General features: G+C 41.7%; 1 protein-coding gene across 2 annotated transcripts in view; it reads left to right on the top strand.

Moving 5' to 3' along the window:
• gfra4a (GDNF family receptor alpha 4a) overlaps nt 1-14,709 on the top strand; it is a 124,083-nt gene that overhangs the window by 94,547 nt on the left and 14,827 nt on the right. For both annotated transcript variants that reach the window (XM_026303710.2, XM_026303701.2), the window contains exons 2-6: nt 4,828-5,109; nt 5,852-5,932; nt 10,100-10,439; nt 12,869-12,978; nt 14,554-14,688. In XM_026303710.2, coding sequence (XP_026159495.1) covers nt 4,839-5,109; nt 5,852-5,932; nt 10,100-10,439; nt 12,869-12,978; nt 14,554-14,688 — 937 coding nt within the window. In that variant the 5' untranslated portion in view covers nt 4,828-4,838. The remainder of the gene's footprint in view (nt 1-4,827; nt 5,110-5,851; nt 5,933-10,099; nt 10,440-12,868; nt 12,979-14,553; nt 14,689-14,709) is intronic.

The raw sequence follows: 14,709 nt of genomic DNA, 5'->3' as shown, positions 1-14,709 counted from the left end.
GTGTGTTGTATGGAAATTTTCACGATATGTTTTAGGTCTTGCACCTTCAGGTTGTTTTCGACATGCGGCCATTTAACTGCTCGTTGTTTGAACTGTGTTTTGTTGAGCTAAAATTGGTTTTGTTGAGCTTTTAGCGGACTTTCTGCTGGTTATGTGGATGTATAGCATGTGTGCTACAAACATTTTGTGTCTAGTGTCGTAAAACCACAGACGTAAAACAGCAGCAAGAGAAAAGAAGCAAAATGTGTTTTAGTTTAAAACAGACGTCGGTGGTCCTTTAGTAGCCATATGTGAAAATGACATTTAAAAAAACTGAACAAAAAGCTACAACACTTGATAAAAATTAGGACCACAAGGGTTTGATAATCCAACAATGGGATTATAAGAAGCCCGTGCTTGGATTCTGTCTTCAGGGCATTTTAAAGATGAAGGAGCGGTGCAGTTGTTGCTGTTGTTGTTTACTGGGGGGAAAAAAAAGAGTCAAGCTTCCTGTGAACACATAATTCATTTTATCATTCCAACGATTTTTCTGTTCTCATCCCAGTTTTGTCATCATTGGGTTTATGAATTCTTTACCTTGATGAACATCAGTTATTGAGAACTAAATCCTATTGAGCTTCGTTTGTGACGTAACAAGAATGCAGTGCTCTCTGCTCTTATAGATTTTTTTTTTTTAAAGGAAGCTTCCTCCTGTCGGCCGATAGCTCTTTGCAGATGGCAGTGACTGATGCCCTGTGCCTGTAGAGGAGCCTGGAGTTTAGGTGGGAGGCAGAGAGACGTGAGGAGCCACCCGATGAGATGAGGAGAGCTCAAGTTCTGTCACTATCACTACATCTGTTTCCTCTGAGTAGAGCTGAAATAGAGGCCAAGGGGAGAGCAGTTATCATGTGTGTTGCTCATCTCACCCAGTGTCTAAAAGTTAGTTAGTAGTTGCAGCTGTAAATTAACAGTGTTGCTTTCAGTTCACGTCCCATCGTGCTGTCAGTCAGCTGATGTTCATTTGGACAGAAAAAGCTGCGAAATTTGTCTTGACTGCTTGTGGTCTGTAGCTGTGGGAATGAAGCCTAAACTTCCTAAGATCACAGGACTCAAAAGTGAATTCAGGTCTGTTTTTGCAAAACAAAGCAATATTCTTTCATTTCAGAATCTGCTCCTTGAACCATAGCAGGTGTATTTGTCTGCAAATGATGGATGCGAGGACAAAAGCAGAAGGAGAACAGAGAGATGGGTGGAAGGGATGACGCAGGTGCAGAGGAATTGAACAAGAAACAAATAAGAAAATAAACCAAAAAAAAAAAAGCAGAGAGAGACCACAACCAGATTATTTACCTCAGTGGGATAAACAGGGAGTCGTATAGGATGGAACGAATTTGAATGACAAGGCAACTGATTTCTCCTAATTGGTTTTGACTGCCTCTCTTTGAACTACCAGTGTGCTGCAGCTCTGTTTCCAGGCAAACAGTTATCTCTTGCAATCTGGAGTGCTGCTTAATTTCTCAGACAAATATCAAACCTCTCTCCTCACTGGATTAGCTACAATTTAATAAGATTTGCACTGCAGCTGCTCACCACGGGCTTTTTCTTTTTCCTGGAAACCGTGCGGATTTAAGGTTCCTCTCTGCTCCACCTTCCATACCAGAACGCCCACTCACACCACCCACATCAGTTCCCACCTGCACTTCCACATACTTGCATGAAAGAAGCAAAAATATGTCTCAAAAGATGTTTAAATATTGTTTCTCTTAAACTGCGTGAGGAAAACTACCGCGACTGAGATAATATTGTGTATTTCCAATGCAAATCTGCATATGGAGAATTTTCTCAGAGCGAGTGAAGTATCTTGACATAAGGCAGATTTTTCGTCTTTTTTCAAGGTATCATCACTTGATCCAAGAAAACTCTCGAGTGTAGCTGATTTGCATTGAAAACGAATGACATTATCTCACCCTGCATTTTTTATTTCCCTCCCTTTTCTGCACATGAAATAAATCAGATTTTAGGTCTCTATAGTGGAATAAATGACTTGTTGAGGGGTGTTTTTTTTTTTTTTTTTTTTGGCACACTAAGTGGTGCCTGTCAGGACCTCTGCAAAGATGAGCTCTTCACTTGAGTGGCAGTTGCTTTCTCTCAATAGCATCCACAAACATCCCAAACCCATAGAAACAAGCTTCCTGCCTCACTGTCTGTCTAGACTTTTATTGACAGCTTAGCACTAGATTAGCTGACTCCTCACAAAGGTTGAGAAGTCTCCTGCCGGGCGCATGGCAGTTAACCCCTTCCGCATGTACAGCAAGAAGGTAGAGTCAGGCACATTGTTGTCTTCTCTCTTTTATCTGATCATCTCTTGTGGCATCACCCAGTGAGAGCTGCTACTCGGTTAGAGCTGGATTGAAATGAAGATGCAGAATTCTGTCAGTTTTGTCAGTCTGCCAGTGGAAAATTAGTGCATTCCCTCCTTTATTGGGGAAACTACTTTTCACTCCTTATCACTTGTTTGAGCTGTGATGGAGTCACATTTGATTACAAATTAATTACTGAGTCAACTCATCGCGCGCAGAAAGTCTCACCAGAAACGCTTTAAGACATTGTTTGTGGGAACCTGTCAAGCAGTGGATAACCAGTTTCCTCATTTGTTTTGAACTAATCTAAATCATTTTGCATGGTTTTAAAATACACTATGAATGACACTAACCTTACACATCTGCACTGTGAAGATGAAACATATAGTTTCCTCTTTTTTTTTTCCCTTAAGAAGCTTTACACTTGGAAAAGTCGTCTTATTCCACCCTGTCTGAGAGTATTTCATTATGTTCTGTCTCGGCTCATTCCGGGTTTTCATTTATGCTATATTGTAGTTACAATTGTTGAAAAATTCAAACCCGAGACTATTTTTATGTGCGTACTTTCCTTCAAATGGAAAAATCCAGGATGACGTCTGCATGATGTTATAGACATTTCACCAAAACTCAGCCCGACACAACTGCAATGTTTGAAAACTTTAGGATCTCCACTAGAGTTTAAAAATAAAGTTTGTGTATGTTAACAAAGTTTGGTTGCACAGCAGGAGTTTGTTATGACTGACTCACCAAGCTGGTGAGGTTTCACCATGAGCCAGTCCACTGCTTTGGTCTACACTGAAATGTCTCGGCATCTTTTGCTTGCAATGCCAAAAAATCAGTACAGAAAATATTAAATAAATAAAAAAGTCAATAAATAAATAAAAATATATAGTTCCCAGGCAATGATTTTGTGATTCCTTGAGCTTCCCCCATAAGGTTGATATTTGTGATTTCGAGTGAAATGTCTTGACAGCTATTGATTAGATTAACAGGAAATTTAGTACATACAGACATGTCCTCTTCAGGACAAATTGTCATATCTGGTTATCTCCTGACTTTTCATCTAGCAACGTCAAGTTGAAAATGTGTTCGTCCAGTTGGTGTATGTTGATTTATACCGAATTACATGTAAAACAGCATCGTCCTCAGCCTCAGCTGTGTAGTCCTAATTGAAGAGACATGCTAAAATACCAACTAAGCTGGTAAAACACTGTGAACATGGACATTTTACACATCAACATCTTAGCATTGTGATTGTGAGCAGGTTAGCATGCTGATGTTAGCATTTAGCTCAAAGCACCGGCGTGTCTACAGCCACATTGCTCTAAACTGTAGTTTAAACTGTGCGCTGTGTTATTCATTTGAAATCATCTGTCTCAGACGTGTCATACCTGTCATTGCTTTCATCATGCAATGACTTGTTTAAGATAACATGTATATATGTATGTTATCCTAAAGTAGACGTGTGGATTGATGAGAAACCACTTCATCATTTTTAAGACTTCTCTCAGCGTTTAGACGACAGGCATTAAGAAGCGTTTACTGTCCCCAGGGGAATGAAAGCTTGCATGCGATTAGTGCCACATGAGAAAGGACAACAGTAAACACGACGTCCCCCTGCAAATCATGCAGCCCGTCTCCGAGCAAGTCTGTAACAAGTATGACATGTTGTTTTGACTGCAGCTGAAATACTTCAGTGTAATTCTGAACATGTCAGGATGTATTGGTGAGATGCATCATCCCCCCCAAACTTTCATCAATATCAAGTCAGTGGTGTCAGATGTATTCCATGTGACAACTGTATGAATTCATGAATAACATTGCAGCCCCCTCAGGTTTATGAATGTCATTTTAAAATGCTTGAATATGTAGTGTTGAGATGCATCGTTAAATAACAAGAGATGGAAGAATCTAAATCAATTATTAAATTCAAGTAAATTTCCATTATTTTAGCAATGAATCAGTGGATCACAAATCACCTAGAGGAGTAATCCAGTTTCTCTTTTGAGTCCCAGGTCACTGTTTATAAGTAAATTTGGCCTCACACAGCTGCTTGGTGATACACAAGGGACAGAAAACAAACAAACGTGTAGCTTGCGTTTTGTAGTTTGTGCATTTTCATGTTAACTGAATAGATTTGAGTCTGTGCCAGCTTCATATTGATGCAGCTGCTCCTCGTAAACTCAACAAATTATAGCCATTTAAATGATGTAGTTCCCCTTTGTGTATATTTCTGAAAACCCCTGGTACAGCTTTCCTGGTTACTGTAGCAGAAGTTTGTCAGTCTCACATCAGTCAAATAAGATCAAATTGTGTGTTTCACTCATTTCCCCTGTGTCTTTAAGTTGAGCAAACTATTGCCCAAACTTCATTACTTGCACCTTTGTTGTTGCATGTTTCTTTTGGGTTCAGTATTCTACTCATCTTATGATTGATAACTTGATGATGTTGAACATGACACTAACCTGTGCTCTGTCTCGTTTTGTAGGAGTCCCACGTATGGCTCTCTCTTTGGGTGGGAGGGACTGCCTGCGTGCTGGAGACAACTGCTCCAGTGATGACACCTGCAGCCCACGACTGCGCACCCTCAGGCAGTGTGTGGCGGGGGACGGCAGCGTGAAGCTGGGACCCGGGGCACGAAACCAGTGCGAGAACGCCATGACGGCACTGCTGTCCACCCCTCTGCACGGCTGCCAATGTAAACGAGGGATGAAGAAGGAGAAGAACTGCCTGAGTATCTACTGGAGTCTGCACCAGTCTGTGCTGCACGGTAAGATAGGCATTAACACGCTCTGATGGTTCTATTCCCAGTGGGTGGGTGCGAGCAGGTACAGTATGTTACTGGGATTATCAAGTGTATGCTGCCCATTACACACGAATTAGACTCCCGCCTCCAGACAGCTCAACAGTAAATTCCAGGCTGAAATGAAAAGAGTGATTATCACGTCAAATATAGTTAAAACTGAGGCTCTGATTCCTTTTTGTACCACCCACACTTGTATTTTATCACTTCTGTGCTTATGTCAGTGCTTTGCTCTGTCATTGACATTTCCTGCATTGAATCCCATTATTTTCTACAATTACAATTCAAATATGGACATGTGGGATATACTTTTATATTTAGAACAACTAAAGACAAGTGCAACAATAAAATAAGCAGTAAAACTGAACACTTATTGATCATCCTTCTTCCCAGGCGTGTTATGTGAGGTATGATTTAGTGATGTGCAATCTACAGTGCATCAAGTTTATAATGGGGCTGCCATTCATGGTAAATTTATCTATGTTACATGTTTAGCATTTCAGCTGTATTCTGACATGTCTATCCTTTGTGTTTGTGTGTAGCATTTATGATTCATGTTGAGCCTTATATTGAGTTTTTTTTATGTCCACAGTGTTTGTCAGTATTGCACATTAGTGACAAATTCCATAGTTGAACAAGGAGGACAGGAAGAACCATATTTTGGGTTGTTGTGACAACATAAACAAACCTGTCTCCTCTGTGTTGGCAGGACTCAGCCTGGTGGAGAGTTACCCATATGAACCAGAGGAGAGGGGCTCCGACTACGTTCGTCTGGCCTCCATCGCTGCAGGTGACTGGGCAAGCTGCCGCTGCTACTGCTGCCATTAGTGTTTCTCTGCTTCTGCATTCACTTTTTCTAAACCTATAGTCGAAAGTAGATTAAAAAAAAAAAAAAAACGAAGTGTGTCCCAATCAAGTTATGTGCTAGAGAAAGAGCAAACCTGAGATTGTCATTGCGTCATTGTGACAGAGCAGACGGGTAGATTTACAGGTGTGTTTGCAAAGCGTTTGATGAGTAACAGCCCACACTTTTCTTCTGTCTTGCCTCTGAGCCTGTGGGCAAGCCGCAGGGCTGGTATGTGCTGCTGTTAGCCCCCGAGGCACAGATTAATTACCTATTTACTTTAATGCAGCTAGAAGCAGCAGAACCTCAGGGGAAGATGGGGGAAAAAAAAAAAAAAACAGAGATGTGGGAGAGACAAAGGAAGTGGAAAAAATGTGAAAAGAAACAGGAGACAGAGCTGGTTTGTTTGCGTCAACAACACTACATTTTTTATTTTAGAGATCTGGGAAAAAGAGAAGCTGCACACAAATGAGGAGTATAATTTTTTCCACTGGAGAGGACAGAAAGTCAAGTGTTCTGTTTTCTCCTACAGCAATTATACTGTGGATGAGTGAAGCTGAAATGGAGAGTCTGTGAAACTTAAGTGAGTTAAATGAATTGATTAGTGTGGAAGGAATTCATGCGTGACTTAATGACTTAATGTCTTACACATACAAAAAATGTTTAAACAAGAGGATAATGACAGAAAGAGGATACAGCTTAATTTAAACATTTAAAACCGTGTGTTTTCCCATCAGATATCAGGACAGGTAGGACATGACCAGCAGCCCATAATAACACAAGAAGCAAAGGTTCAAATGTATGTGTCTAATAATAAATCTTTACCTGTCGTCTAGGTAGAACTGCTAAATTAATGACCTGTTTAAAACCTGACTCTGTTTTCCAGGTTTATATAAACCCATTATATATAATCCATACCTCCCCCATCTAAAGGAATACAGATGGACCTCTGTTAGCTGAGCTCTCAGGTTTTGATTTGGGCCAAAAAACTGTATTTTCACATAGAACAACAGGTGATATTACAGTTTTAAATTGTTCTCAGTGCAGATGGAGTAGGAGAAGGGTGTTAATAGAACCACAAGGCACAGCAGTACACACTGGCATACCACAACTAATCTAGCTCCCATGTATAGTTGTCTTTGCCCAAACACTCCCACAGCAGAGCTGCTGCTCCCTGCAGCTCCTCTCAGGTTTCTTCCATTTTCATGGATTTTCTCACATCATCTCAGCCAGCTGTTTTCAAACCACCATGAATTTTAACAGCACAGTGTGATGGTGTGCAGCTCTGCACCATTCATGATTCTCAGAAAATTATCGGACACGCTGTAACGTTCGGTCTAATTAATCTTCTGTGACCTTGTGCATAATTGAGTGAGATCACAGACTGGGGGACATGGGGTGAACTGTGCTCGCTTGTTTTTGTAGACAGTTTGTGTTTGTATATGAGTCGAAAAAATCCAGACAAAAATTCCAACAAAAACTTACCAGTCCAGATTTATTGACGTCCCCTTTAACATGTTTGATCATATGTTTTGTGACCTCATACATAAGCTGCTTATTAAAATGACACCACTTGTTTTGGGCTCCTTTGAATTACAGCAGCTGCAGCCCGGCACTGTACAGCCTCCTCATAAATTTCACTCTGGCGACTCCACAGGAGGTCAGAGTTGACATCCATGCCATGCATCTCGACAAGTTGACTGCCAAAACAACAAAGAAGTGATTAATGGATGTTTTTCCACCTTTATAGCATCTCTCCCTCAAACCGAGTAATGACCCTTTTCAGAGACACAAGCCACAGCTCATCATGTTTTGGGGAGAATTTGAATAGCAGACTACTTTATTCTTTACAAGCTAATGAATTAATAGTTATTGGTATAAGAAAGAGCTTCTGTTAGAACACATTAGATGTCCTGCATCAAGTAGACGGCCTTTTAATGTATCATTGTCCTGTTGAAGTAGTTGAAATAGTTTTTTCTTACTGGGATTTTGTATTTCCATGTCATTCTTATGCAGCAGGTTCGTCAAAAACTTCACTTGGGCTCTGAAAGTATAAACTGACTGTGAAGGTGAAGTGCAGAGCTTTACTTAAAAGGTTTTTACATGCAGATTAGAAAAACAGTGCGTCAGTTATGTGTTGTTGAGTGTACAGTGATGTACAAAAATTGCAGTTTTATCTATTTAAATTAAATCTACAACACAATAAAATGTGCCGTGTTTTAAGAGGTCTAAATATTTTCCGAAGCAACTCTATGATAAGTTCAATTTACTAGAAATATAATAAGCCAAAGGAAAACATTCTCCAAGAGCACCAGTGTTGGTGGAGGAAATCAAAATAACAATAATTGACTCTGATGAGTCTGTTCTCCCATCTGGACTAAAAGCAAGTGGAGTGTAGGAGGACAACAGTCCTATTTTAGTAAGAAAATTAACCTTTACTGACAAGGTCTACGGGGACAAATACAGCATTTTGAAACGTGATGGTCACATTTCCTCTCAGGAGCAAACTAGACTTCTGTGAGCTCCCTTTGAGACCTACAACCTGTAGCCAGATACAGAAATGTTAGATTTGCAGTGGAGTTTTAAGGGCAGTGACATCCATGTTGGATAGTCTGCAGGATTTGTGAAATACTGCAGTTGGACAGTGATATGTTCATGTTTTTCTAACTGACAAATTGAAGGTGGTGTGAAATGTTATAGTTAATAATGGGAATGTCCTATAATCTCAGATTCTTATTTTCAAATCCACTATGCTGATGTTCTAGAGCCAAAACATCAGACTGCTGTGTAGATTCAAAATGTAGATATGTAATAATGAATATTACAGAACCAGGCCTGGACAACTGAAAAAAGGGGTGACTGCACTCTGCCTCTGGTGGCTCCAGCGACTCAGGGCTGTGGTTATACTGGGCAGCTGAGAGGGGCAGATATGTGTAAGGCATGAATGTGAAGCAGGGGGTTACTGGATAGCAGCATGTATTTTCTGCAAGTCTCTGCATAAACAATGTCTTGAAAACAGAAAACGACCTGCACATGAAAACCTGCATGCATATTCAATTTCCTACACACGTGGCTGAAATTTGTCCATCGCGTCTTCCCATCCTTCCTCTGCCTGCCCCCTCAGCTGTTTAGCAGTTAAGTTGGGAATAACTTATGCTTTGTGATGGGTTGTTAGCCTGCTCTCCAAGGCCATCCATATTTTATGTGACAGCTTGGTGAGAGCCAAACTCACCAGGAGACACAACTACAGGCAGTTTACAAACTAATGAGCTGCACCCTCTGCCAGAGGAGCTGAGTGTCATCATGGCCATATTGACTGGGAGGTCACTTATGAAAAAAAAAAAAAAAATAGATTGGAAAATAATACAGCTAAAAAAAAAAGTGGTTATCAAAGGGGCTTTGCAAACCCTCCGCAGAGGTGGCTCATCATTTCTCATTACTGCTGAAGTCAGAGGGTGCACAGAGGCAGAGATGGGACAAAGTTGAGAAAGAATAGATAGAGGAGAAGGAAAATGGCAGGAATCGAGGAAGGCAAGTGACAGATGGAGTGGGGGTGATGGCAGCACTAAGAGTGGCAGGCACACAGCAAGGACGAAGATGGCAAAAGAGGTAGGAGTCAGGTGAGTGAGATGGACCCAGATGTAAGGTGGGAGTCTTAGATGGATGGATGGATGGAGGGGAAGGAGCGGTAATTACAGGCCTTGTTGTGCAGCTGGAGAGATGGAGGTTGGAGGAGCTGCTTTTTCAGTGCTGCCACTCTGCATTAACCCAGCAGAATGAAATATTCAGACATTAGGCCTCAGCTGAAACACACCCAGTGGCCGGGCTCATGCAACATTTAAACACCATTCATGTTCTATTCATTACAAGGAGTCCTGTTACATATAATCATCATTTAGGTTGTACATCGAAAAACACACGTTTCTTTTTTCTTTTTTTTTTTTTTTTAATTTGGAAATGCAACACTGCATCTGAGTCCAGAGGTGAGGGTGGCAAGTCAATACTGATTCCAATTAGGTGCTGAAGTCATTGGTAAACATTGGCTGGGATTTGATCTTTCTCAAATCACGCAGAAGGTTGAAATGCTTTCTCCCTCGCATTTGTGTCTTTCAGAGTCTGAAATAACAACAGTGAACCGCTGCCTGGACGCTGCCAAGGCGTGTAACATAGATGAAACCTGTCAGAAGCTTCGTACGGAATACGTCTCGGCCTGCATCCAGCCGTCAGCCCGCTCGGCGCCATGTAACCGACCAAAGTGCAACAAGGCACTGAGGAAGTTCTTCGACCGTGTTCCCCCTGACTACACCCATGAGCTGCTGTTCTGTCCCTGCACTGACACGGCCTGTGCAGAGCGCCGCAGGCAAACCATCGTGCCATCGTGCTCCTATGAAGACAAGGACAAGCCCAACTGCCTGGCTCAGCTTCGGATCTGCAAGGCGGACTACGTGTGCAGGTAGAATTTAGAAAGGCTGTCTTACATGGTGCCTGCTGCCAAGAACATTTTACACTTAATTTCCTAAGTTGGCATCACTCAGCTAAGCTGAGCTGATAATTTAGAGCACCTGTGGCTTCTGTGAAAGTACAAAGATGTTCTTACAGTTACTGTAAATCGTGTACGCATCACAATAATGCAGAAACCTTTTTAAAGCATACAGCATACATACTATAGCTATTTTTTAGACATTGTTTTGTGTACTTGCTTTGTCCTGACTCTTAAAAATGACAGCCAATACTTAGATTTAGTGAAGTGAAGCTGTGATGTCTAAGATTTAAAGCTGATTTAAATCTTCTGGTCAGCAGCAAAACTTATGCCCCCACCTAAACCGAGAAACAAGCTTTGAAATATCAGCTTATCGAGTTCTTATGTTTAACCTGGTAGGAAACACTTGCTTGAGGTTGCTGACACATCCACATCATGTTTGATCTGCCAGCTGCTGAGAAAACCATCTGGGCGTCTTTGTCTTGTTAGATGTTTGAACAGCTTCACCAGTCACTTGTTTACTTTGGCTCTCTGCCGTTTCACTGGACAGGTATTCTACAGTGGACTAAGCTTAAAGAGGTGCCTGAGATCTGGAGCAGCTCAGCCTTACTGAAAATCAACACGGTGAACATAAACCTTTAAATAACCAAGGACATCTTACATAGTCCATCTTATATCAAAGCTTTATTAACTGAAAAACAAGCAGACAAACCACAAAGTCTTATAAAAACAAAAACAGTTAAAATATTCATCAATCTCTGCTCGACCATAGATTTGGTCGATAAGTCCTTGTATGTCACACTTATGTAGAACCACCGATATCACCAGCTTTTTGATTATTGGATGAGTTTTGCATTCACTTTTTGAGTGCAGTGAGCTTAAGTGTTGTGTACTGCAACAACGTTTACAACACCAAATGGCTGCACCAAGCAAAACAAGAAGAATCTGTAACCCAGATTATCCCCAAGAAAGTCACAGTAAGGTGGTTTGGATGACTCAGTGCAACATGCAGCAGTATCATCACTGCACTTCTTTTTAATATGAGCTGCTTTGTTGATGTGCTGGGCTCACACAATGGCTTTCCTTCAGGACAATAAATGGCATTGTGTGTCTTAGAAGATAGTTCTGGCTGGTATGATATATTCATTTAGATTTAATTAGTCAGCTGTGTTTAATTAATTCAACTGTTATACTGATTAACTGTGTTTCATTAGTTCAATTAAATTCTGCATTCATTTTCTGGGGGAAGCAGCCAGGCAACAAGCAGTCAAATGAAATTGTCAGTAATTATTAGAACGGCCATTATCACTTGGGATTCAGACAACTTTCCTGGCAAAGTGCTCAGAAAATATCTAGTAGAGACTTTATCCGGATCAGTGGCTGGTTTTTAAGAGGAATGACCTTATGTACAAGAGAAGTCATGAGAATAAGTGTATTTATTTTAAATCTCTGTGTGAGACACAGATGAAAACAAGAATGTCATTCAGAAAATTAACAGTGTCTGTTGAAGTAATTTGGAATCAGTGGGTGTATTTCTTTCTATCACCGGAGACTGTTCTCAGACCCATCCAGTCAGCCTCCTCTCTCTGACAGCAAATGGTCGCCAGCATTTAATCTAGTTCCTCTTCAAATGTCAGGAAGACAAAGGGCTTCATCTGTCACAGCTATCGATCAGACGTTATTCCCCAATTCCACCCCGATAGATGGAGCATTTCAAGGCCCCCGCAGGGCCCTCCAATCCTGCACCAGTCAGCTGGCATTAACTGGCAGCCTGCAGAGGATGCCTGCACTTAGCACACGGCTTATGAGTTTTACGCACGTCATTAGAATGACATGAGAGGAGAGGGGAGAGTTGTGGTGCCCTCGGTGGATCCCGTTGCAAATGCCAGTCGATGGGGGCCGATGATATGATATGATGGTTATGATAGCCTTGTATGATGGTGATGATGAGAATAGACGTCTGGGCAGCTGGCAGAAAAGGTGAAGGAGGAGGTGAGAGGAAGTATTTAAATGGAAGATCCATATTGGTCTAATCTCCGCACAGCCATGCCTGCCAGACAGCGCCCACGGTATTTAGAGAGTAGAGCCAAGCCCTGTGTTTGCCCCTCATTGACTCTTTACAGCCTGGCAGCTGTCCAGAAGACAACAGGCTGGGGGAAAGGGGGAAGGAGGAGAATGAGGGATGAATGTCACCAGGGGTGATTGGAGTGGGGTTGAAGTGCCGCAGAGCAAGAGATCTTGAAAGGACAGAGAGAGTTGTTGTAGGAGTATGGGTAGGTGAGCGTTGTGAAGTTCAGATCCACGTCCAGAGAAAGCACCAGTGCCGGCCACCCCTTAGTGACACGATGTGTGCAACAGCCAAGCACGAGTAAATGATGGATGGCATGTTATTGCTCCCACAGGTCCCGCTGGGCACAGTTCCAGTATGATTGCCAACCCTCCGAGCAGAGCGCCAGTGGCTGCAAGCAGGAGAACTATGGAGCGTGTCTACTTGCATACACTGGCCTGATAGGTAAGAACTAAATCTTTCTATGCCAGCTGAGAGCAGCTTACCTTCTGTGATGGATCAGGAGCAAAAGAGTTTTAGAGGTGGGAAGGTGGAGAGCAAATAAGTGCACGGAACAGGACTCAAAAGAATGAATCAAGGATTTTGATGAGAAGCACAGTTCAATGATCGATGGAGTACTGATTAATGTGCCTGCAGCGTGCCTGGCCAAGTTGTTGGCCGGTTAAGTAGTGCAATTACAACTATTGACCGCTGATTTATCCCTGATGTGACATTGAGTGGGAGTGGGTAGAGGCGTAGACTGTGGCATGTTGTACTTTAGATAAAAACCTAGCAGAAGATCACATAATGCACAAAACAATGCTACGAAGCACTTGGTCTAAACATGTCATTATAGGATACCAATACCACACAAAACTGCTGCAAAAAGAGGAAAACAAAGATTGTTTGTCTTGTGAGGGACTGAGGGAGACAGATAAAGGAAGACAGAGACAGAAGGCTGTGCAGCAGTGATTGGCTGTTCTAGACAACTGAAGTAGAAGTGAGAGTTTAAAGTGTTGTTGTTTGGAAGTCTGGGACCTGGAAAATCAATGGAGGTAAAGCAGAAGTTTTTTGTTTTTTTTTTTTGCCACCCTGCCTCAAAGTGCAGCAATTTTATTTCCCACCTCCTTAAAAAAAATACTAGCTACAAGTCTATATTACCTTTCCCAGAGAATGACTTCCCAATCATTTCCTGCTGAAAAGCTCCAAAGGCAGAAAGAAATAAAAAGAATACATCTGACAGACCTTTGTGATGGCGCCTGAACTTTGCACTGCAAGCCACTGCACCTATCAAAGCCCACCAAGCTGCCTGTTCCTGTTGATATGAATGTTAGAAATCCAAAGAACAGTAACAGCTGCTGCTCCTGTTATTTGGACTTGATGTGCTGTAGAATCAAACAGTACTTGCATTAATAATCAGGTGTTGCATCTTATCTGGTTTCCAATGACCATTCCTTTGAAATAGGAACACACACACAATTTGTTGGCTCAGTCAAGCTAAGCCAATTGGGACTGTACCAGTCAACATCTTATCACCAGTTTGCCTGCATAACTAACCTGCCTGTCTGGGTCTGTCTTTATACTCTGTACAGTCATCTAGTCCTCCTTAGGAATTCCTCTCACTTTCTCTCTCAGTGAATACATTTACATGCACACTAACATGATTAGGGCAATGCTGTGATGACAAAAAAATAAAGAATGTGTAAATGGCTTGATTTGATTATTGGAATCAGGGTAAGGTCATAATCAGGCTAAGCATAACAAGATTAAATCAGCCATAATTTGGCTCAAATGTTGGGACATTAAACTCCTCAGTCAGTTTTTTTTTTCCTTTCTTTGAATAGAGGTGATTACAAGAACAAGCTTGTTCAAATTGACACAGGGCAACAGGTACAAGAGCCTTATTTAATATATTTAATAAGACATTACTTCCTGTTGACATGATGTTATGGTCAGAATCCATGAATCAGAATCTAGCAATGTGACAAGTTGCATTAGTTCAGTATGCACATCTGTGCTGTTTCCCTGTCCCTGCTACAGGAAGCACAATAACTCCCAACTACCTTGACAACTCCACATCCAACGTGGGCCCCTGGTGCTCCTGTGCAGCGAGCGGCAACCACAGGGAACAATGCAACAACTTCCTCGCCTTCTTCCATGACAACGTCTGCCTGAGTGAGTAAAAGCTGCAGAGAG

The sequence above is a fragment of the Mastacembelus armatus genome, chromosome 22, assembly GCF_900324485.2.
Source record: "Mastacembelus armatus chromosome 22, fMasArm1.2, whole genome shotgun sequence".
Lineage (NCBI taxonomy): Eukaryota > Metazoa > Chordata > Actinopteri > Synbranchiformes > Mastacembelidae > Mastacembelus > Mastacembelus armatus.
This window is presented reverse-complemented; position numbering and strand designations above follow the sequence as displayed.